Raw genomic sequence first — 24,090 nt, 5'->3', positions numbered from 1 at the left:
GGAGGCAGGTTTATAGAAAGGAATGCCCACGAAGTAGCCCCCTGGTGTCAACCTGGGCTAAAAGGGTACCCTCTTGTAAGCGCAGCTATTTTCTACACTACAGACCAGCTAGTAAGGCATTTTTCAACCCAATTGAAGTGCCTTGAGGTCGCTCTGGATAAATACATTTACACGAGGGTCCTGATGGTCCAGCCAGAGGAAGTGGTCCTGGCAGAAGAGTCACACCCTCGACAGTCGTGGCGCAGGTTTTGGCGACAGGTTATCACCCACGATGGACTAGATCTAGGTTACTATGTTATGGAGGCGGAGGACCAAGTTCTAATTCCGATAGACACATGCCTTTAATAGCCACCATATACGCCAGGCAACTCTAATCTCAACATACAGCACTTGTTCGCCATGATACACAACCATCCTCACCATCCTCCTTGAACGCATATGTTCACGGTTTGCAGTTGATAGGATCCAGTATAAGCTTTACGGGAACGGCCCATTGACCCAAATAATGGAATCGCGGTAATACAGTGGATCTCGGTGGACTAGAAAGTTTCTCGAATTTCTATATTTAAATAATTCCCACGATATGCGATATGACGTATGGTCGGTATTCCCCTAGGGTCAACTCCTGATGAACCAACTGCCTAAGATTCGCGACTCTCGGTAAATTTCGGTTCGGCCGTTCGGAGGCTCAGGGCCGATATAAAGCGGATGAGGCGTCTATATTCCAAATTCATTTTATTCAACTTGATGATAGCGACACACTGATCTGCCGTATAAGGATACTTCCAAAACATATACGATGGCAACATTTGCGTTAGTATATCCCGCAATGCTTGAGTTGACCTGGAAGAGAAGTGGCTAACGAACGTTGAGGATCAAACCATGCGAATGAGCTTTACAGAAAGAGCACCTTCTCGCATGCGGCATATGCCTCATTTCGCCCAGTATATCCCCCAAAACTTTATGCCATGGTATACGGGTATCACCGTGGCAAATATGAAACATGTCTAGATCTTGGATGCGGGCACGGCTTGGTGTCTCGTGCACTTGCCCCAAAATTCAAGAAAGTCTACGGCATCGACCCGTCTGCTGGCATGATCGAGCAGGCAAGAAGCTTAACAGCCGAGGGAAATGTTGAGTTCGTTCAGTCAACTGCTGAGGCTCTCCCGTTTATTGAGGATGAGAGCATAGACCTAGTTGTTGCAGGAGAAGCAGCCCACTGGTTCAACTATCCCCAGCTCTTTGCAGAATTGAACCGGGTCATGAAAGTTGGAGGTACACTTGCATTTTGGGGATACTCAGATCACTTCCTAGTTGATTATCCCAAGGCCACCGCTATAATCGACCAATATGCTTATGGCTTGGACAAACACCTGCTCGGGTCTTATTGGCCTCAGCCTGGCAACTCAATTATGCGGGACAAATTACGTGTAATACAACCACCGACAGAGGACTGGGCAGATCTCCAGCGGATTGAGTACCATCCAGGAGTTAACGGGCCAGGCTCCGGCGAGGGTACGAAGTATATGGAATCGGATATTTCCCTTGGTCAGGCAACAGAGTATATCCGAACATGGAGTGCGTACCATCGTTGGAAAGAAGCCCACCCAAACCGTATTCGGCGGAGTGAGGGTGGGACTGGAGATGTTGCAGATGAGATGCTTGATAGCATCATCGAGGTTGAAGAGGATCTGCGCAATGCTCAATCGGCAGCGGATAAGGTTGTGAGGGTTGAATGGGCCAGCACTTTGATTCTCAGCCGGAAGCTATGAGTCCTCGACTGATATGCAATAGCTAGGTCATTACTTGCACCCGTGAGACAAGTTACCTATTTCAACAAAGTTTTTGTTTGATTTAACAAGATAGGGTATGTGTGTATATAGGGAATTAGTGTAAATAGATCTCAGACTCTTCTCACAACACCCTGTGCATGTGTATAATTGAGTCCAAGTATAGCCTTAAAAATCTTTTATTAATGTAAGCATCTATACTTATTCACTCATCATATTCTCTTTTCATATTCTCCCTCTCCATCTCCATCTCTTTTTCCATCTCCTCAGCCAGCATTTCAGCTTCTTTCCGCATCTCCTCGTCCGACCTTGGCTCCCTAGATTCATTATCAACAGCCGGGAATCCAGATCTGGACCGCTTAGATTCCATAGCAATTTTCCTTTCAGCTAGAAATCTCCCGATATCCCCATCCTCGCCGTCCATCATGCCATATATCGCATCCGAGCCGCCCTTGTGATCCAAATCTGCCTTCTTACGAGGTATTATATGAGCGTGTACGTGGGGCACGCTCTGTCCGGCATCAACCCCGTCTTGGATCGCAACATTTAAGCTAGAAGCCTGGTAAACTCGCTCGACCATGCGGCTTACACGGCGAACAGTGAGGAAGAGGTTTGTTGTTTCGGCGGGTGTTAGGTCTGATAGTCGCGGGGTGCGTCGAATCGGACAGACGAGGACATGGCCAGGCAGAAGAGGTTTGATGTTAACAAGGGCGAAAGAGAGAGGAGTGATAAAGAAGACCTAGTCAAATGATGTTAGCTTCCTATAACTCAACTTCGAAGATTTGAGCTCGCTAGGTTCGTGATACCTCGCATCTACAGAGCTAGATACCAGCTCCAAGCTGCGCAAGAGGCATCGTGAAGTCCATAAATACGTACCTGTGGGGTAACGATGAACGGCCCAAAATGAATTGGACTCCTTGCAGCTACGTTCATCTCACCTGCAGCGGGTTCACCGGTGTGTTGTTTGTCCATTGTTGACTTGGTGAAATGTTATCGATAGAAGACTGATGTCAACAAACTCAATATCGGGTTTGGCAGCAAAGTACTCTTCGTATTTTTCGAACATTAATCAGATCATTAGATCTATATATATTTAACATGGCCACAGCAACATCATATCGTCCGATAACTTGCATATTTAAACATTATATCTAGGCTTTAATAAATATATATGTTGTTCATAACTGATTATTCATTTGGTTTCTCATAATAGTATTAATCCAACCACTCTAAATCCCGAACTATCATACAAGGTGTCATAGAGGTTCGGAAATGACAGAAGGCGCATCACTGATATCAGATAGCGTACTGTCTTCCTGCTCATCTGCTTTGGCGGAAGTTGTTTGGTGTCGGCCCCTGTATGGCTCCTCGTCTTCGACCAAAAAGCCACCACCATCATTTGTATCCTCGTCCGCTCCTGGAACAAGAAATCCGCCTCCCGTATCGTGGTCATGGCTATCTTCTTCCATAGATTGAGGGAATCCTGGGTTTTCCCGGCTGGCAAATGGATTCTGAGATTCGGCACCACCTGTCGCGCCATATTCCTCCTGGAGTCGATCATTAATGCGAAGGCCCATGATAAACTTCCGCCAGGTAGCAAGGATAAGTTTATCGTGTTTTAATTTCTCTTTCCTCCTCTTTTCCTGTTCATCTGCTATCCATGCATCCTTTAAAAGATTCTCGTTCTCAGCAGCAACGACTACTCCCTGGATTATAGGAACGGCCATCTTACTCCCAAACTCGAACCCTGTAACCGCTTCTGCATAGTCTATACCGAGCTTCTTGCAAACACGGACGGTTCCAGGGAACGGAACATGCGCGGCACCCCGTGGGATCATGGAGCGAACAAAACAATCGATATTTCCATATTCGTTTTTAGGTATTATCCCGTCCTGGATGGGCGGTGGAATTATGAATTCGGTTTGATATAGAGCGTATAGCCCTTGCATTGGCTTTTCGCCCGTCTCACGTCGAAGCTCGTCAACTTCACGCTTTCGATTCAACGTTACCGCCCTGATAGGTACAAGCTTGAGTGGTGATTCTCCTAGCTTGACTTTCCGTCCTTCCTTGTGCCAGCTCTCTGCGGAAAGGCATCTTACTACATCCGCCCGCTTATAAACCTTCTCCTCTTTCTTCTTCTCGTTTTTCCCAGTTATGAATGTTCGCACATGAGTTGCGCCGGAGCGGAGGGCCTCTTCCCTTTTCAGGAATCTCTCTAGGACAAACTCATCCGATGCTTTCAGACTCTGTAGCGTATCGCCCTCCTTTGGCTTACTCTTCGCCAGGCCGGGAGCAAGTGATTTATCTTCTTTGTCGTCAGCGGCTGTTCTTTTGCCCGCCGGCCGAAGGTAACCCCTCATTGTAATCTTGAACCAGTCATATTCGTAATATGAACGAGATCCAGATTTGTTGTAGGGAATCTTTTCCACGGGTATTCGAAATCCTTTCGTCTTTCCAGGCCAAACTTGTCGTTTCAGGTAGCGGGTGGTGACATCTTTGGCGGTTGCATCTGGAGAATATGCAACCACATATGCTATGACCTGCTTAGCCTTCTCCGCTTTAGGTGCCTGTGGTTCAAACATTGCCATGCGCTCTGGAGTCGTAGCCAGGTAGAACGGAAGGACATGGGCTTCTACAGGTATGATATCATTCGTAACGGGGGATACAACCTCAGACCAATATATCGGACAACGAAGATCTTTATCAATCTTCTTCCCCGTACGATTTGCCTTCTCTTTCGGGTTGTAGTCTTCGAACTTACTCCATCCAAATCCAATCGGCTGGAGACTAGCAACCATCCTTGCTTCCAGACCAACAGCTCTTAAAAGAGAAGTAAAAAGCTGGGCTCCTGCATCGCGCGACCCTTGACGCTTTTCTGCAAGCTCGCGAAATTCGGTTATATCTCGAATTCTTTCTCCGTATACGTGACTATCTTCATCTGGTCCATTGAATGAAGTAATCTCTTTTCCAAGAATTGGCATTGGCCTGTAGCCTTTTTTTCGCAATCCAGGGGCCGTGACTTCAAACGACTTAGCCCAATGGGAACCAAGTATCGTCAAAATATGAAATGTTGGATCGTCTTGGCCATCTGGCAGTCCTGACGATGAGTTATAGGACTCAACAGCTGCCTTCCAATTTTGCAATTGTTTATTGACCTTGTCTGGTAATTGGCGAAGAAGGATTTGCTGTATTTCTGCATCATTAATCCACGAATTCCTAATGGCATTGTGAAATAGGAGGAACTGCACATGCATGCAGTGAGTTTGGGTCCGAATCAAACGGTCGATCTTACTAGGACCTTTTTTCGAACTGGGCGAATATGGAGTAAAGGCCTCTTCGTTCCTCTCTAGTATGATACTCAGATCCCTGAGGACAGGGGCTGTAGTCTGGGGAGCTTCATTAGTTGCATCTTCCCAGTTCGCATTTTCGTCGTCATCATCGTCATCGCCATCGCCATCGCCATCGCCATCTAGGCTTTCCTTTGACCTGGCCTCGACTTCATCGAGTTCGGACAGCGAGGAGTCCTCGGATGAGGAATCCTCCCCATTGAAGAACTTTGACGCTTTAATCTCATCAGCTGATAACTCTGGTGGTGTGTCAAGTGCTTCTAATAGAGCGCGTTTTGAGGTGAATTCGCGTGCATCCTGGCCTTTTCTTCGAGGTAGAGTCGGTGGCATCGATGGCAAAAGATCGCTATTTATTTTCTAATGCGGTAGGTTGAATTCCTTCCTCAGTGGGTTTATCCGACCCTAATTCATCTCTTGTTCATGGGTTCGAAGAGCCTGAAGCCGGTTGTTCCGCATGTTTCTACCATTAAATATCTAAGTCCTGGCGATGGAGGTAAAATTCGCGGAGAAGCATCGTCACGTGATCACGTGATTTTAATGGCTTTTTCAAGTTCGCGTTTTCATAGAGACAAGGAAAGCTGCATGAGGCCCCTGTCTGTCCCACGTCGGAGAATTATGATGATATCAGGAGGTTTACATTGAAAGGCGCCGTCTAGACGTTCAGATATTAGGGGATACCCCTGCACGATGCGTGTTCACGGAGTTTTATTCTATACTAGCTTAGTGTTGACCAAACGGTAGGACGTTTGAGGTATCAGAGGTAATGTATTAATATGCTTGTCTATGCATGTCGAGCTCAGCTCAACTTCGAAGTGACCTAACTTCGTCAGTCTGAATTAACCGGCCTGTGCCCAAAACAAAGAAGCAAATCGAAACGCGTCTATCAAAAAAAGTGAACGTGAAAGAGATAATGAATGCTCCAAGTATTTGCCATGTTAGCCACGGCCGATGATAAAGGCGGAGACCTGATGGTCAGTCTGGCTTCTATTGAAGAAACGGTAGAACCCAAAGTTATGGGCATAATGCGTTTATTTGGGAACGGCACCCGGGGTTGGTTTGTCTGCCCAGAAGGCTTCCCTCTCCCGGATAACTTCCTCGCCCCATGCTTTGATCTCCGGTAGACGTATCTTGTCGAAAGCGTGGTAGAATTCCGATAAATCGAGCTTCCCACCATGAGACCGTTCATACTCAACAGTCTGCAGGAGTAACTCCATCTTGTCAATATCATGCACGAACCGCGCTTCAAGCGTCTTGTCTTCTTCATATTCCTCAAAGATCTTCAGGAGGCCCTCGCCTGGAGTTCCGCCGAAGACGCTGCCCAGTAGTGTCCTTGATATGTACTCCATCACTTCCGCTTCGCGCCGTGCCTTCTCGGCCTTTGTGACTTCGGTGTCGACGGGCGTTATATCCCCGACGATGGATTCGGCCATGTCGTGAACGAGAGCCATCTTGGTGCAGTGGAGGATGTTCAGCTTTGACGCAAGCGAGGGGGGTGCCAGCATGGTCATGACGGACATGCGGTACATGTGGTCGGCTATAGACTCGCCATGAGAAATGTCGAACCGTCTCCAGCCTTCTCTCTTGGTAGTCTTAAGGCGTTCTAGGAGGTGGAAGAATGGAACTGGTGAAGAGCTGTTCTCTTGAGGTGGATGCGGTAGAGTCACGAGGACTGGCGGGGGTGCAGATGTCAGTTTACCGAGCATATCTTTGGAGGTCATTGATGTCACATACCTGTCCGGGTGGTCCAGGGAGTGTTTGAGCCCATTTTCCTGTCGACAACGATCGAAATGGGGGTGGACGGCGGGTGCGTAGGAGAAACACCGCTACTCTACCTCAGTGAGTTGGCGGGGGATCGGGATTTTATACTGAGTTTATGCTTCCTTTTTTGGCGGCGATCATGCTGACTAACAGGCGCAGCCCTATCAAGTTGCTTCTCGCTTTCTTTTTCTTTCATCTTTCACCTTTTCTTTCGCCGTTCCCTTTAACCAGATCTTGGACCAGGTCTTTAGCCAGGCTAGAGAAAGGGTAGCGGTTTCACCCCAATCAACTTTTTGAAGGTCGTCGTCGCTGTCCCGCGGTGCATTGCCAAACTCTGATACAAAGTATGCGGGTGGCCATTGGGTTTAAGGATCCGGGTCGATATAGGCTGGAAGATGGTATCAAGAATGCATGGACAAGAGCAGCAAGTTTTGGTCCCTCAATGCATACGGCCAACTTGAAGGGCTGGGTGAAGGTTCTCCGTATACCAGCACTGTGCCTTCTTATAGGGTATCACCAGGCAGCATATCTGGAGCCACTCTCGATGAGGACAATACATATCCCTATGCTGTCTATTCCCGTACTGATGATGGCTCTATCGGCCTGGGGTTTCAATTCCAATAGAATGCTTGTATGCTCCGTAGATAGCTGCTTGTTGAAAGGGCCCCCTCAGTACGGAGTACTCCATATGGAAGCAGACGACCCATAATTTGTAGGTTGGAAGACTGTATCCAGTTACCCGCGAGCCTATACGTACCGATAAAAGATACAATTATCCCTGGTAAAGCTGCGTTGTTCCATGGATATCTAATTTCTCAGGGGTAGCTCAAATTGCATGTCATGTGACCTGTACCTTGTTGCGCATCTCCTGAATATCAAATTACTTTCAACTGCACGCGACGATATCATCTCGACTATCCTCGAGTCAGGGTAACAAGACGAGTGTATACTCCTGAGGTAGCGCCACTACCTACCTCGGTAGAGGAGCCGTTTATGCGACAGTTCCTATGCTCGTCTCTACCCCCGATTCTGGGGCCGAAGCATGGCCTCAGCCTCAGCCCATTGCTGTCTTCATTCGCAATTTGAAGCTCCTGCGCCTTGATCTACGCCCGGATTGGCCAGGTATCGTACCTTCGACACTGTCTGACAGCCAACATAATCTGCGGAGACGTGTCCAAGCCATTGAATGGGCACTGTTTTACCTGTTCCAACTATGGGACCCTGAGCTCACACGAAATGTACGGTTCTTTGTATTCTATGATGTATATGGTCAATATTCTAACAGAATACTACGTTTATCTAGAAGCTACAACCTTTCTTCCCACCACTCGAACCGTTGCAATCCTCAAATCTTCGAGCTGCACTCTTCCGGTTCCTCTCAGAGCTGACTAAAAATGGAACGCTGGGAAGGGAGAGGATCTTGCGAAAAGCAATGCTGGAGGAGTGTACAGGAGAGAAATTTGACGAGATTCTCGCGGAATTCTCCACGATTGTGCTGCGCAAGGTTGTGGCTGGCTCTCGAGAATACCGTACTGGAGCTCCCTCGTTATCCCTACCAGCCAGCAAGCGAGGACCACCCAGTGATACTCATAACCTACTACCAATGATCATCGCGTATCGTGCTTCATTGCATTCCATGATAGACCAAAAGAATGAGTTAAACTCAACGTGTCGCGACCTCAAGCAATTCCTCCATTTGAAATCAAACGAACTTGCAAACTCGAGGCGCATGCCAAAGCCCCTAGCATCGGAAATTAGGAATCAGCAACAATTTCAAGACTCTATCAAGAGGTCATGGCATGGTGATGTTGACTGGGCAACAACGATCTTGAACGGCGATTCTCAGGCATGCTCGGAACCGCTACTTGAGATGGACTTCTCACAGGTTTGGTCTGGGATGAAAAAGGTGGAAGTTAAAGAAGGCTTGGAATCCCAGTCGCATCCTGATCTCCTGGCGGATCTGGATGACCGTCTCTTAAAACAGAGATCCAGGCTCCAGGGATGGCAGAAGTTTAAAGAGTCATTAGATCTAGACAGCCTACGACTTCGCTTACAACGGCCAGAGAATGCGGATTTGCCCCAGGCCGCCCCTGAAGACGAATGTGGCACCACCGATTCACCGGTCGAACATGTTGACATGACCAAGGAAGCAACTCAGGAACCAGCTCAGGAAACGGTTCAGGAAACGACACAGGAAAGAGTTCAGGAGACAACTCAGGAAACAATTCAGGAAACGATTCAGGAAACGGCCGAGGAAACAGCTCAGGAGATGCCTGATGCGGAAACTATTGTTGATTCCCCGGTGGCACATCCAGAACCAGAGTCATCACATACCCCCGAAGATGCTCCTGGCAACGAAGCTAAGATTGATACCATTGCCGGCGCGGTCGAAGAGCCAAGTGCTGTAACGAGGGAAGACCCTGTCACATCAGACTCTAGCGATTTTGAGCCAGACTTAACTGCAGATATATCGACGGAAGATATGCTTGCAATGCAGTTGGGGCTTTCGCCGCTAGTTAAATCTAGCACCCCAAAGTTACCAAAGAGTAGTCCATTGGCTAATAGGCTAGCAAGCAGCGGCGATACCAATGGTGCACAGGACGAGGAAAATCAACAAGCCGCTGATGACAAGGCATCGCGGGCTACTACACTCCTAGAACGCACTAGACAGTCTATGTTGTTTGTATCAGCCTCCACACCTCGCCCATGGAAACCTCTCTCGGATAACCGCCGACAATCTCAATTGTTACTCCCAGGTGATCCATTTGAAACGCCAGAGAAAAGGGCAGAGAGCAAGGGAGACTCAGAGCTAGAGGTGTCCGGTGAGGACCCGTATAGTGATTACATCGATTACGACAGTGTGTTCAAAAGTAGGCCAAAGGTTGCCTCGAGCCCTATCCCTTTCGAAACGGCTCAACAGGAAACCCATGAGAGCCATGATGAGGACTACAGTCTTAGCGACCTTGGTCTCGAAAGCTCGCCATTGGGTAAAATGCAAGGAAGACCGAGAGCCCAGACCAGTATAAGGCACCCAGTCGTATGTTTGGATGACAAGGAAACGGCGGACTCAAAGGTTGATTCAAACTAATACAAACGGACTGCATTTGCAATATCTAGATGAGCCTTGTCTAGTGTATATATGGCCCAAATCGTACCTTTAGTTTGATACCATGTTTTTCCAAGTAGAGTATTCACTTCTCTAAGTATGAAAGGAGGCTCTTCTGCCATACTGAGCTGTCCAATCCAAGCCCACGTCCGATAAGAACGATCTTGGACGCGGAGGTAGATGATGGTTGGCCATCTTCTGCATCTGCAATTTCAAATACCTCTCGTACGCCTTGAATAATTCTTATCTTCCCACTGGCCAAGCGAAGGATACCCTTAAGTCGATGGATTTCAAAGTCGGTGATAGTGTCTTCTGGTGCATGTTTGACTATCGGGAATTCCTGATTCCACAAAACAGCTTGCAACCATTCGTCGATACGGGCGACTTTTTCTTCTGATATATCCGGGAAAGTGAATGCAAGAGTAGAGATAGACTATGCAATACATGTCAATTTCTGTTTTCAACGAAGTAAGAGGAGTGAAGAGAGAACTTACGGCGTCGAGCTGACTTTGGCCCTTGGTCGAAAAATCTACATTCGTTAATTTATCATAAGAATGCAATTCGAGTACTGTGCCTTCAATGCTCGGTATTTTGCTATGATCTGTCGTATGGATTGTAGCTAGACCGTTGATGGAGGTAATTCTATCCTTGACCTTCTCAAGTTCTTCACCTGATACTAGATCGGTCTTGTTGAGAATTATCACATCTGCGTGCGATATTTGTAAATGAGCAGTGGTTAACATAGTACCCCCATGTAAACCTTGCTTTTCTTCTTCGCAGGATGGTTCATCCAGGAGTTTATCGATATTCTTCGCATCCACTAACGTGACAATGCCGTCGAGGTAGATAGAACTTCCTAGTCCATCATCGACCCAGAAGAGCGGTGCAATGTTTCCGGGATCAGCGAGGCCAGTTGTCTCAAGTAAAATATAATCAAACGTGCCTCTTCGGTTCATTAAGGATTCAATGGCTAAAACCCCCGCATCCCTATAATAATAGATAGTCAGATATCATATCTTGGTATATTCCGAGAAGGATAAAGTCGAGTTTTTATATGGGTTTTCTGAAGAAACAAACCTTACAGAACAGCAGATGCAGCCGTTTGCTAGCTCGAGCCATTCTTCAACCTGCTGGCCTTCTTGGTTCACGGTCATCGACTTTTCGATATCCACGGCTGTTGCCAGTTCATTAGAAATTCATATCTCTAATACATGTAGAAAGTGCATTATATCATCCTTACAGTCGCCAAATTCTATTAGAAACAATCAACATTATAATCTTATTCAGAGTGCGAGGGTATATAGAGGGACGCACCGTTTAGAATAACTGCTATTTTCTTTCCATGTCTTTCATTTAAGATATAGTTCAGCAACGTTGTTTTGCCCGCACCGAGATAACCTGGAGGAAGATACAGCCGGTAAGAAGATGCCATATATATCAATGAGTGCAGACTCCGAAGTACCTGTTACTATCGTTATAGGAACTCTAGGGAGATTTAGGTCCGTTGGAGTCTTGGGCTGCTCCTCAGACGTCGCAGGAGGAACAGGAGTTACATCTACCAACTGCGGCGGAACATCCTCGTCATCGTTGACCGTATTCATGGTAGCTTACAGGCGAGAAAGCAGTGAATATAAATCTTCTATATCAACCGGAACAAATTCTCAACATCTAATATCGTTGCTTCTACTTCGTTTTACCTTAAGTGGGCATCCTGGAATTTGTAGTCGGCACGGAACAACTTTTACACGATTCAGTTGCTCAGATAATTGATATCAGGTACGAGTTCGATGTTTACATCCCAGACAGCTTCGACAAACCACAGAACCAGCTTATTTCCATGCTGCTGGCTAGCTGAGAAGTCACCTATCTACTCTGCTATAATGTCTGGGTCAGCAGCCTCGCCATCAAGCTCGCCGCGCTTACCTAGCCCTCCTCCCTTTACGGAAGTGCAGATTGCACCCAAGTCCCCGACTGTCAGTGATGGAACGGGCGACGGATCCGACGAATTACTAGGCATACCACATGGCCAGGATGAAGCCTCAGCACGAAGAATCCAACCGGGCACCAAAGCTGCGGATATGGCCTCCGGGCCTCCCTTGGTCCCCCTCTCGGAGGTTCGTTCATGTCTATAAGCAAGGCGCCGTGGAAGGTGGAATTAGCTAACAAATGCGATTTATTTCCTGCCTATAGCTTGATTCTCCATTCCAACTTCAAGAGCATCTCAAAGCCTCTTACCATCACTTCACACAGCCCGCAGGTTCTGATACCATTGCCCCTATAACCAGAGATATTGCGCGAGACCTGGCGGAGCCACCAGCGGGCGTGGAACGGTCTCTATGGCTGTACGAGCTGTGCCGGTTCCTTACAATGAAAGCAAACAATCTGGTTATTGCATTCTTTGCCGAAGACCCGCCATGCTCGGCGCAAACGTGTCCGGAAATGCGTGCATCTGAATGGCAATATCTTTGCGCTGTCCACGATCCCCCAAAGTCCTGCTGCGCGATCGATTATTGCTGCCATACGCTCGATTGGGCAACAAATGTTCTCACATCGCCCAAATTTTTCCCGAGTCGGCTTACCCTTGGCACTGACGCGACCGGAGGGCCGCAGGCCAGCATGAGACACCTCACCAACGTTTTCCGCCGGGTATATCGAATATTTGCGCACGCTTGGTTTCAGCATCGCGATGTCTTCTGGCAGGTCGAAGGGCACGATGGCCTTTACGTCTTCTTTAAAACCGTTTGTGACGTCTACAGCCTTATCCCGGACGACAACTATACAATCCCTCCAGAAGCAGAAGGCGAAGAAGCTTCTATCGCCAATTCCGGAAGTGGTCAAGGTCAAGGCGTCAACAGGAGGTTGACCATTCTACGCAAGGACGATCCAGTAACAGTAACACCTCCCAACAGCCTCGAGGAACCCAGCGTGGGTTTAGCTGCGGCGACCACCAGACGACATAGACATTCTCCATCAACCGGTGTTGGCGTCACAACAATTGCGGAGGCAGCAGAGGACGATGATATAAGCAAAAATATACTGGGAGGAAGCAGGCTACCCAAGGATCCCAAGGTGGAGAGAAGGGAGAAGATAAGCGAGGAGATAACTGAGGAACTATCCGAGGAGCCGGAGTCGATTTCGTCGAGTGAGGACAAGAGTATACCGCTTGAAACCCAGCCCAAGGAGGAGAATCAAGCAAATAAAACGGAAGAGTCTCATGCAACAATGAAGGAAGAACCCACCATATCTCCATCGGCACCTGAAGAAGAGACGGATGCTTCTGACAAGGAGCCGGTGGAGGATGCTCCGGGGTCTCCTGGCCCGTCCGAACCCACCATTTCAAATATGGACGATGAGCTGACGAAAGAACCAGCCACAAAATCAACTGAACCCCAGGAAGAAAAAGGAGAACCAGCTGATAAACCTCAATTGCCTCAGGAGACTGAAGATGTAGCAGGCGATCAAAAACCTGCCGCCGAGCCTGAAGAATCCGCGGACCTTAGCACCTCAAAGGAGCTGCAACCTGAACCAGCTATAGAAACGGAGAAATCCGGGGAAACTGAAGAAAAAGAGGACAAGGAACAAGAGTCCAAGGCAGCTTCATCTTAGGGAATCGGTGCCGTTAGTTTTTTCCTCCTCATGTTGTGGAACACGATCACACGCCCTTCCAACGCCAGTTCATCCAGCTTTTTAAACCGGGCCTTTTCTTTCCTCATCCTCGACATATGGGCGCGCTCTGTATATGATATTACACTTCTGATTGCCGACAATACTCTTTCCTTCTCTTTTTCCTTTCATGGCATGGGGATGACTTTGACGCGGAATAGGAGACAAAATCATCTTTTTGGATGCGCAGTGGCGTACGGTCTCCTTCTACTTAGACACTTATTCTTAAGGCATCTACTTTGTTCCTGCCTGCGGAAGCTTTCTTATCACTGATTCCGAAACTTATATTTTTTTGCCACTTTACATATGTATTTTAACGACTCTCGGTAGCTTTTCATTTAAGAGAACATTTAATGATTTATTTGGAAAGGGAATCTCATCTCGGGTTACCTTACAAGTTTGGTTAGAGATTTTAAACACAGCTGGCGGAGTCAAAGAAAAAAAAATTGATCAGTTGGAATAGACACATCACTTGTATAAAAAAGCATATGCTGTTTCAAGGCCTAAAGCTACTACACTAGACTGTGGTGCTAAATCTCCAATAAAGTCTTCCCCTGCAGAAACAAACCGCATGCATGTGAAGGAAAAGTGCAAGAAGATACAGCGGGGGCAGGCGACGAGGCCTTCGCTGGGTTCCCCCCTGTCTCCAAGAGTAATAAAATTGTACCCATGTCGTCATTCGTTAAAACAAACAGATTATATACTCCGTACTGTACTTCATGAAAAATTCAAAAAAGCATAAGAAAAGAAATACTCCAAAAGAACGCCAAATTTGCATAAATCAGCGTTGAAGGGGGGTAGTTAATTTTTTTCGTTGCCGAAGATGAGAAGTGTAGATAGTTCATTATATAGGGTATAATCCTGTAGGAAGCGAAGATAAAAGGCTGAAAAAATGGCTGATTTATAAAAAGGCAGAGGAGTAAAACATAAATGCATAAGATCAATGAGCAATAAACGAAAAGAACAAATGAAAGAACAAACGAAAAAGAGCAAAGGAAATGGATAATAAAGGAAAACACCACGCTCCTCGTACTAAACGATGCAATAAATGGACTGAAATTAGAGAACATTCAGTATCAAATACAAGTGTCGAAGTGGGAAGAATAACATTTTTGTTGGGAGGATTTTAAGGGTGTGCGAATTTTTGGTAGGGCGAGCGTTCCTGAGTCGAGCTCATCTATGTGTTGAGTAATCATGTGCTGGAGGCGGGGTTTATGGGTAGCACCGACATAAATAGTTCGGCGCAGGAAGTACTGATTAGAACAGTGTCTATTTTCGAGGAACCGTTTATCTCCTCGCGTGAAGATGGTGGATGAATGAAGGCGGGGTTAATGGGTAACTTCGACGATAGAAGATCGCTATCCGCCGCGTTCATCTTTGGTACGGCGGGGCACTCGAGTTGCTGATCTCTGTACCGGGGGTTAATTGGTAGCTTCGATGACAGAAGATCGATATCCACTGAGTTCACCTTCGGCGCGGCGGGGCACTCAAGTGGCTGATTTCTGTACCGGGGGTTAATCGGTAGACCAGACAGTAAAAGGTCATCTGGAGGCGGAGGAGATAAGTTGGAAGATATCAAGGGCACCTCGAGCGGTGGCGTTGAAATACCTGGTGACTCTGGTGATAACAGTTCATCATTATCCAAAACAGGATTCGGGTTCTTTAGTTGTCTGACATCATCTCCCTTATGGCGAGGGTTAATTGGTAGAGTAGATGTGAACAGGTCGTTGTGGGTTAACGGAGAGTCGGACTGAGCACGAGGTAATTTGGTAGGCTGGATAGGCAAAATTGGCAACAATTGGCCATCATCCGAGCGTGTTTCAGTGGTCCCATTTCCACTGAGTTCCTGCGTACTGTTGCGTGGGTTAATCGGCAATACAGAGGTAAGGAGGTCGAAGTCGTCGGGCGTGGAGCATGGATAATCAGGCGAGGTAAGGGGCCTGAGCACCGTGGTTTCGAGACTGACTTGTCTAGAATTGGTGCTTGAGTTAGGAATCGCGGGTTCGATAAACCTCGGATTAATTGGCAAATTTGACAATAGTAGATCAGTATCAGAATCAGGGTATGTATTCAAGCGCCGGTAACTTTCGGGTTCTTGCCCCTTGTGGCGCGGGTTAATCGGTAGGGTGGACTCGAGAAGGTCATCGTGGGTCGGGAGTAAGGGTTGAGGTGTCGTAGAAGCTCTGCTGATAGGTAGAACCGCGTCGTTGACTTGTTCGTGTGGGGGTAGTTCACGATCTATAGGGTCGATATAAGCCGGATTAATTGGCAACTGAGAAGACAGGAGATCGTCATCGGCATACTTATTCAAGTGCATAACTTTGGACTCAGGTTCATCGTATCGAGGGTTGATCGGCAAGGCGGATATGAGAAGGTTATCGGGAGGAATAGATGGTTGAAGTGACTCTTTAGGCGAGGAGGTAAGTTGATGGTCGTGTTCCACGGGGTCAGGTAGGTTGGGGTCAGGGGTTTCTATGAAACCCGGGTTGATAGGTAGGCGAGAGTTCGAAAGGTCCGCGGAGTCAAGTATATATTCAGGGGATTCATCTGCCCCTTGATGATATGTCTGGGTTTCCGGACTGGCTTCGACAGTTTTATCGACGCTGTTTTCGTGAATGTATTCATGTTGCAATTGGCCAAATTCTTCGGAAGTGGGGATGGAATCAAGAGGAGTGTCTGGTTGATCGGGTGCAAGGTAACGGTCGTGCATGAAATATGGCGGGTTGGGTTCCATGTGATCTTGTATTTCAGAAACATAGCTTTCATCGACGGGGTAGCCACCCCTGGAATGTCCTGTGAGCTCCGTGGGACCTAGATCATCAAATCGAGGATCGAATTCCGTTTCTCTATCCTGGCGATCTAATAGTTCCATTTCAGATAGCCCCATGGTAGCATTGTGTGAGGCTAAGGCAGGTCGAACGAATCCAGGATTATAGTACGGGATGGGACCTTGTCCATTTCCCCAGTGATTTGCGGGGAAAAATTGCCCGTTCTGGTCAAGACCGTTCGGGGATACAGGAATTCCATGCTCGCCATGATGATGGTGGGCAGTTTGTAAATTGTTATTCATACAGTGGAAATCAGGACTATTTCTCGAGGGGGCCATGATCACAGGTTCCATTCCGAGTGGTTGGTAGCGAAGACGGTCGTCCATATTGGAGAAGGAGGTGGGCAGGCTGGCGAAGTGAATATCCTTAGCATGCTGGTCCATGTACATGGGATTCAGTTGGTAATTGTAGTTGACATGGCCGTTCCCGCGGTACACACCGTTGGAGCCGTGGGTTGGAGCATATCGAGGAACCTCAGCTCCTAGCATGGGAAGGTCTTCCTCTCCCTCGTCATCAAACAGGGCGAGCAGGTCCTTCGCGGATAGGCGGCCCTGCGGTCTTTCACTCATGCAGATGTCAACAATCCTTCTGAAATAGGCGGGAATCTTCATATCTTCCGGAATAAGAAGAGGACGGGGTTGCCTCCCCGGTTCATCCTCTTCCATGGCGAGGCCCCAAAGAGTCATTCCAAGTTGGTACAGGTCAGATTTCACACCGATATACATTGATATCCGCTGTTTACTTTCCAACTTTTTGGTAAACTCCGGTGGTTCCCATCCAATCGGGCATCCCCGGCGGTTGATATCAATGATCTTTGCATTGTCATGTTCATCCACGACAACGTTGGATACGGTGAAATCGCCCTGAACGAAACCGGCCTCATGAATATCTCCAAGGCCTTTGATGATCTGTTTCGCCCAACGTTCTCTCCGTTGCCAAGAAAGCTCGCCTTTGAAGTCATAAAACAAATCAGCCAAGGCACCCTGTTCAGCATAGTCTATCAAAAGACCTTTAACCAATGTTCTAGTGTCGTCTACGACGATAGCTCTAAAGTTGATGACGTTGTTAGACTCTAGGAGGGCGTGGAGGGCGTTGATCTCATATAAAAATTCTTCGACAGTGTCTGGGCCCGTGATTTCCTTCTTCACGTAGTCCTTTCCGTGGTACTTGACGCGATAAACAAAACCGGATAGATGGGAGTCAAAGTCTAGCTCGCTTTCGGGGATGAACAGAGGATTGAGGTATTCAACGCTTGAAATTGGCGGAAAGATGATGACCTCGTTAATGTCCTCGGTAACGTGTACGTGAAGTCGGCCATCACGAGTCTCCAGCTTAAGGTTGGTGACGGTGTCATAGAACTGAATCTCATCGATCGACTCGCGGATTGATTCGTATATATGCGAGTTTTTCTCTCGATGATATTGAAGTTTTTTCAAGTCCGATTCGAGCGATTCGGGCTCGGCATTGCGGTAATCACAGGAAACGGTAACCTTTCGCCATCGGTTCGGAGCCTCTGCATACGTGATGAAGAACTTCTCACGGTCAGATTTGTCCCGAAACCGCATGCTAAGGTTTAGGATCCATTTTTTGTCTAGTTCGGCCTCTAGGTCGTTATCGATTGTATCCTCAGATGGAGCTCCATATTCCGAGGCGAGGTCAGTTTGGGGTTGGGGTTCACGTTCACGTTCCAGTTCCAGTCCCGGTTCCCCCTGGATCGCGGAGGGTTCTTCGTTGATTAATGTTGGCGATGCCAGGTTCGATATATGGTCGTCCGCAGGCAGATCCGGTACGGACAGCCGCGGGGAGTACGGCGGGAGAGGAGAGTTGGTTCGACATGGACCAAGGTCTCCCTGCCGGTCAGCAGAGTACGCACGCCTATGGCCCAGGCCGGACTCTGAGGGAGTCAGATGGTCTCGGCGTTCAGAATTCTGTCTCTTGAAGGTGGGCGCCCTGGGCAAGCCGATGCTAACGTTGGACGGGCTCGGCTGTGGGAGCGAAGCAGCGAACTGGTCACTGTTCGCGACAGACGCCACGCTGTTGATATCGTCATCGTCGTGCATAGCCTTCTCGTTGGGACGAGGCAGGCCTGCCAGACGCTGGCGGCTCAATTCACGGGCAACGAACTGCGAGTGAGAACCGATGCCTTCGCCGTCCCTCCCCAGCCAGCTGCGAAGTCCGAGGCGGTGGAACAAGCTGTGTCTGACCGGCGGAGCGGTCTTGAGGTCAGGCATGAGGAAGAATGGGCACAAGAATGGGCCTGATGCGTCGGCAATTGAGATGGCCATGCAGCACGACGCGAGGCGAGCTTGGGCTCGACAGCACCGTGACGGCTGACCTGGATGACTGGCTGGACAGGCGCGGAATGTCCATAAGAAAGACGGCGAGGCGGGAGGTCGACCAGGTGCCGGCGCAACGCTGAAGACACGAACGGGAGGCTGGCTCTAAGTCCCCCCAAAGCGGCAAAAAACGATGCAGCCAGCGCCCAGCAGACAGGACAGCGAGACGAGGGGCTGGGTTCGTGTAACTAGCGGAAGCAAGGAGGAATCATCGTAATAATCATATATAGATAAAAAAAAAGGGTAAAAAAATAGGGTAAGAGGAAAAGAAAAAAGGGCTGAAGAGACGAGTTCGATGTGTGTGCAGGGTTCCGGCGGCCCTCCTGAGGACGCAGAGCGCAAGAAAAGGTCCTTTTTGAAACGCCGGATCAATTGAAACGAAGGCTGCCTAAGAGTGACCAGAGATTAGCACACACTGTCTGTTCAGCGAGGGATGTTCCTCGCACCGAGCGAGGGCAGAGACGCTGGTCGTAGTGGTGGTGAGGTTGAGGTGAAAATTCAGAATGAGGCTGGCCTGACCGTCCGCGACCGCTTCTTCACCACCACACAGCACAAGACATACAACGCAGAGTCGCTACCAGCCACCGGGCAGAGACAAGACACGGGAGACGGTGTTAGGGGCTGATCGCACAAATGACATACCGCTGAGTCAAAGAATGGGCGAAGACGACGTCTGCTGTGCGGCCTGGATGTACAACCGCAGTAGCGAGCTAGCCCGTTACGATACACGAGAAGATGCAGACAAATCTGCAGATGAAGATGCGAGCAGATGCAGACGAAGAAGATGATGCAGACGACAGATGCAGAAGCAGAAGAAGATGATGAGAAGACGACGATGTGCAACTTCTAGAAGATCGATACAGCGTACGGGCTACGTCTACGTCTACACATATAAACAGCGGATAGCGGCCCATCGACGCTTCCATGGTTCATCCCGCAAAGTTACATCTCTTGCGGCGGGAACAGGCGGATAGGAGGCTTCATCCCTGGTCTGGTCTTCTGTCCAGCCGTGTCGAGGTCGTATCACGACTGCGCCGCCCGTCGGTTTCACTCAGCTCTAGCGCCAGGCAGCAGCATCAGATATGACTCTCTCGAGCAAAAGACAGGACATACAGACAGACAGAGAGAAGAGGAAAAATTCGATGGCCTCTGACCCACCGCATTTAACTTCCCATGCGACTGCTGAGGGGCGGTTGGAGCCAGGATATCGTTGGGCACGACGTGGATAGGGCTGCCTGCGTTAACCTTGCATTAGTGACAGTTCTCCTTTAGCGCTGCTTTGTGCTGGCTCCAATTGACCAACCCAGCTCGCCGGCGCTCACGCACGATGTATTACTCTTTCCAAGGCAGGTCGACGCTGTCCGGCCGTCGACTGGTGCGGATCAGCAAGAGGCACGCAGCATTAAGCATTTGGAGAGAAAAAAAGACAGCAGATGGGAAATGTCAACGGGCCTTGCGACTGGCTGATTTTGATATCGACGCTCTGACAGGTGGCCCTGCTTTTTTCCCTCTCGCCTGCTCGTTCTCGTCGTGGTCGATATTCAGGGATTCGCGCCCTACTTATAAGCAGAGGAGAAAAAGAAAAATCTCCTCGCAGCCAGCCAGGCAGGTTTCTAATTCGCTAGTCATCGCCCCGCCGTCCGTCTGGGAGACGCTTACTTAGAGATGCTGCATCGGCCCGTGGTGACCTCATCGTACCTTCAAGGGTTTTTACGAGCCGTCGATCTGCACATCGTCATCGTCTACGAGAAGCATATAAAATGCACATGCAGACCCGATCGGAAATTCAGATATATCCGTCTTGAACCTAGTTACTTTGTTCTCCAGTATATCTATAACTACCAATCATAAGACGATAACACCCATCTATAATAGTAACTTCCAAGACAACAATCTATTGGCTAATTAAAATATCTATCTCTAGAACAAGCCCGTTGATTGGGCTTTACAGAATAAAACCGGCTGTTAACTGATAGTGCAAGAACCTCTATAAGGCCTGGTTGGAACTCCGTCGAACTAAAACGCTGGTCATCCGAGGAAATTCATAGAACAAATCCGGTTGCCCTTTATTTTTTCGCTGCTCTAGCCTTTTCAGTCTCTCTTAGAGTCCTCTCCAGCCTCCACTTCCCACAATACTTCCACTGCACCCATATCAGGGGCAAAAACAGCACGACAACGCCAGTCAGTATCAGAAAGGCATTCCTTACTCGCACCGCATCTATCAAGGGCTGAATCACGCTGACTCCAGCAGCACCCACAAGACACCGAACGAGGTTGTTGGTGGCCGTTGCGCTGGCTGAGCCGTTGGGGAAGCAATCAACCAGCATGGTAGAATTGATGTTGAAGATGGCCGTTGCCGTAAAAGCAATCATGAGCTGCAGTCCCAACGAGGCTACCAGGTTAGCAGCGAAATACCTGTTCAAGTCGTTCAGCTCGAAACTAGGCCCGTATAAAGCAACGCATATGATGAAGGATACGCTAAAATAGGGCATATAGCGAAGCCGAGAGCGCTCAATGGGGAATTCTGGTATGTTTTTAATGTTCATTGTTTCCGGAAGACCATGCTGTATCTTGTATTCTGACTGGGCTCGCTTGAATGTTCGGTCGAGCAGCCATCCGGTAAAGATAGAGCCAAGGACACATCCGGCTCCATTAGGAAGAAAGCAGAGACCGATCTGCCACTGGGTGAGGCTGGGGAACGAGTGGAGAAGAACAGTGGTGGTTGACGAGGTGGCCATGCTCCAAATTGTGTAGACGAGAGATCCCCAGGCAAGGAGGACGAAGATGTCTTTCTGGAAGACATACGTTAACGGGACAAGCATGCTTTTGAGTGACATGCGCGGCGTCTTGGAGACTGGCGTTCTTTCGGTTCTGGCCGAGGCCCATGATGGAGGTGGCCGCAGGTAGTACAGCAACGGCTTATGGAGTCCGCTGAGAGGGATGCTACCGTTTCCTGCTAACTGGCGCTGTGTCTCTGGCAAGAGCACCAGTAATAGTAGTAGGACGATAACGCTCTGGACAAAAAGAAGCCAAAAAATGCTTCTGAATCCCCATTTGCTATTAAGCAAGCCGCCAATAACGGGGCCAACGGCCTGCCCGATCATCCTACCAGCAGCTTAGCAAGACATACATTCCCAGGAGTGTGACCGTGTTTCCAGCTTACCGAATTCCAGCGTTAGCTCCCACGAAACCACCCCTCTCTTCAGGGCAAGCCATATCCCCAATCACGCCAACGCTAATACTGATAGTGGCGGCAGAACCCAGAGCTTGCACACCTCGAAGGACAAGTAGCATAGGGAAATCGACCGTAAAGGCCAGAGCGAGATTAGCGGCAGCGTATATGGTGAGGGTGATGAGGAAAGTGATCCGACGACCGGAGGTATCTGACATTGGGCCCCATATCGACGGGCTGATACCCTGAACTATAAGGTATACGGTGATTGTCAAAGCTACCAGCGAGGCACTGACCCGAAGCTCTGACGATATAGTGTCTATCGCCGGGAAATATATGTTTGAGGAAAGGGGGGAGAATGCCCCTGCTATCGAGACAATGTAAACAAGCTGCCATTTCTGACGGTGAGAGAAGATATGGTATGGTGGCTCGGTCGACGGTTTGTCAGGGGTGCCCATGGCTGCGAGTTCGATATCCTCATCACTGTTACGGCGCGTGAGGGCCAAGGACGATACGTGAGGCTCTTTACCCAAGGAGTCGCGAGCAGTCGGCGGTGGCGATGTAAAATCATCGTTGGCACGGGTGAGTGTGGTGGAAGACAGGTTGCCGGCCATGGCCTGGCGTTCGAAGATCATATTTCCTAACAATGTTGACGCTCAGCGCTGTACATGCAAATACAATCTTAACTCTTAACCATCCATTCACCACGGGCAGGGAGATAAATTTATAAACCACCGGCGATCAGATTCCCCCTGCCCTCTATCGTCTCACCGGGTATGAGCCATCCTGAGGGTGACGTTGCCCATGCAGAACTGGGTCAAGGAATATGTGAACATGGCACTACCCCATCGACGAAACGCTTGCTCTGTGCTCCTCAAGGGACATGACCGGCCAATTCTAGGTCTCCGTTTAGGTCTCCATTTAGGTCTCCATTTAGGTCTCCGTTTCGTCGGGTGACGCTGCTCGATGGCAAGGCACCGTACACATATCCGGGTATGCATAACAATGCCCCAATGATCACTCTTCTCGAACACTTCGCGTTTTCGAAACCTCCGCTGCTACCCAAACCCGGCATCGACGGTAGATCAAGCACGGGGCCCTGAGTCGCCAGAAACCTCACGAAACGTTTCTAGGCCATAGGCTACGGTTTTGCAGCAGATGATGAAGTGATCGGTGAATATGGGCCATTGTGAATGGAGCAGCTTTGAAGGAGACCCGAAGGAGAAAACTTTTCCAAGCCAGGTCTAAGAAGATCAACAATGCATCGGTTCCCGTCTGCGAGAAAGCCTTGCACATCGTAAATCCCGTTCATCCGAGTTTAGAGCTGCAGACGTCTTCCAGATGGCTCCATAATTTTTCTAGACGGCCTGAAGTATTGTTCTTCCAAACGTGCGCGGCAGAGAGAGAGCAATTGGAACAGGGTCTGCAGTCTGCATGAAATGCCCATCCCTGGACTTCCGGCCGCAGCGTTCGAGAGTCCACCGTTTGAGATATACCAGATATCGGCTCGAGCCTTGAAAGATGAGGAATCCCCAGAGGCGCAGGCCGATAGAGTGCGCCAATACGCGTGGCGAGGCTTAACCTTCCAGATAAGGCGAAGCTCTTAAAGCCTACCAGGTTCATTCAAGGTCCCGTACCCTGAATAAGTCTTTTTAGCATATCCATCATGGGCAATTGTGGGGATGGGGTGTACGTACCTCAGCCGGCTACCTATCACTACTACTAGCGGCCGTGCAATAGAAAGAAAGACGTTGCAGAAGCGGCCATCTAGATGGTGAATGTCTGCGACAGGCCCCTGGCTGGCTCTATTCGGTGTTGTGTAGGCGTAAGGACAGTTACGTGGCCAAATCCCATCCTGAAGAAGAAAGAGGCAGGAGAACAACCTGCTGCACGCCAAGACCACGCCAGTCTGCGCACCTGTAACAGCTCGAAGGTCACACTTCTTTTCTTTTTCTCGTTCCTTATTTTCTTTTTCTTATTTCTTATGTTTTATATAGAACGTTTATCTATACAGACATATATATTTTAGCAACGAGACAAGCCTTGCAGGGGTTAGAGATCGCCATCCAATCGTTATCCACTCTCCTGCG

At 48.8% G+C, this 24,090-nt stretch overlaps 8 protein-coding genes across 8 annotated transcripts; 3 read left to right on the top strand and 5 right to left on the bottom strand.

Annotated features, from left to right (window-relative positions):
* Window positions 1-968: 968 nt before the first annotated feature.
* GIQ15_05923 (Crg1p) lies at window positions 969-1,772 on the top strand (the record flags this gene model as incomplete). The annotated part of the gene is made up of 1 exon (XM_033553340.1): window positions 969-1,772. One exon carries the CDS (start codon window positions 969-971, stop codon window positions 1,770-1,772), a length of 804 nt encoding a protein of 267 aa, XP_033404484.1.
* A 223-nt stretch (window positions 1,773-1,995) lies between these two features.
* GIQ15_05922 (HIT domain-containing protein) lies at window positions 1,996-2,762 on the bottom strand (the record flags this gene model as incomplete). The annotated part of the gene is made up of 2 exons (XM_033553339.1): window positions 1,996-2,529; window positions 2,667-2,762. 2 exons carry the CDS (start codon window positions 2,760-2,762, stop codon window positions 1,996-1,998), a joined length of 630 nt encoding a protein of 209 aa, XP_033404483.1.
* Window positions 2,763-3,046: 284 nt separating this feature from the next.
* GIQ15_05921 (Rad4 family protein) lies at window positions 3,047-4,771 on the bottom strand (the record flags this gene model as incomplete). Its single annotated transcript, XM_033553338.1, has 1 exon — window positions 3,047-4,771. One exon carries the CDS (start codon window positions 4,769-4,771, stop codon window positions 3,047-3,049), a length of 1,725 nt encoding a protein of 574 aa, XP_033404482.1.
* Window positions 4,772-6,165: 1,394 nt separating this feature from the next.
* GIQ15_05920 (HD family hydrolase) lies at window positions 6,166-6,855 on the bottom strand (the record flags this gene model as incomplete). The annotated part of the gene is made up of 1 exon (XM_033553337.1): window positions 6,166-6,855. The coding sequence occupies one exon, from the start codon at window positions 6,853-6,855 to the stop codon at window positions 6,166-6,168; it is 690 nt and encodes a 229-aa protein (XP_033404481.1).
* Window positions 6,856-7,730: 875 nt separating this feature from the next.
* Window positions 7,731-9,983, top strand: GIQ15_05919 (uncharacterized protein; the record flags this gene model as incomplete). The annotated part of the gene is made up of 3 exons (XM_033553336.1): window positions 7,731-7,825; window positions 7,878-8,133; window positions 8,199-9,983. The coding sequence occupies 3 exons, from the start codon at window positions 7,731-7,733 to the stop codon at window positions 9,981-9,983; spliced, it is 2,136 nt and encodes a 711-aa protein (XP_033404480.1).
* Window positions 9,984-11,881: 1,898 nt separating this feature from the next.
* GIQ15_05918 (Mob1 family protein) lies at window positions 11,882-13,607 on the top strand (the record flags this gene model as incomplete). The annotated part of the gene is made up of 2 exons (XM_033553335.1): window positions 11,882-12,115; window positions 12,192-13,607. The coding sequence occupies 2 exons, from the start codon at window positions 11,882-11,884 to the stop codon at window positions 13,605-13,607; spliced, it is 1,650 nt and encodes a 549-aa protein (XP_033404479.1).
* A 1,249-nt stretch (window positions 13,608-14,856) lies between these two features.
* Window positions 14,857-18,777, bottom strand: GIQ15_05917 (TKL protein kinase; the record flags this gene model as incomplete). Its single annotated transcript, XM_033553334.1, has 1 exon — window positions 14,857-18,777. The coding sequence occupies one exon, from the start codon at window positions 18,775-18,777 to the stop codon at window positions 14,857-14,859; it is 3,921 nt and encodes a 1,306-aa protein (XP_033404478.1).
* Window positions 18,778-20,894: 2,117 nt separating this feature from the next.
* On the bottom strand, window positions 20,895-22,635 carry GIQ15_05916 (uncharacterized protein; the record flags this gene model as incomplete). The annotated part of the gene is made up of 2 exons (XM_033553333.1): window positions 20,895-21,933; window positions 21,992-22,635. The coding sequence occupies 2 exons, from the start codon at window positions 22,633-22,635 to the stop codon at window positions 20,895-20,897; spliced, it is 1,683 nt and encodes a 560-aa protein (XP_033404477.1).
* Window positions 22,636-24,090: the final 1,455 nt, after the last annotated feature.

Source organism: Arthroderma uncinatum (assembly GCF_011692745.1).
Source record: "Arthroderma uncinatum strain CBS 119779 chromosome Unknown scaffold4, whole genome shotgun sequence".
Lineage (NCBI taxonomy): Eukaryota > Fungi > Ascomycota > Eurotiomycetes > Onygenales > Arthrodermataceae > Arthroderma > Arthroderma uncinatum.
This window is presented reverse-complemented; position numbering and strand designations above follow the sequence as displayed.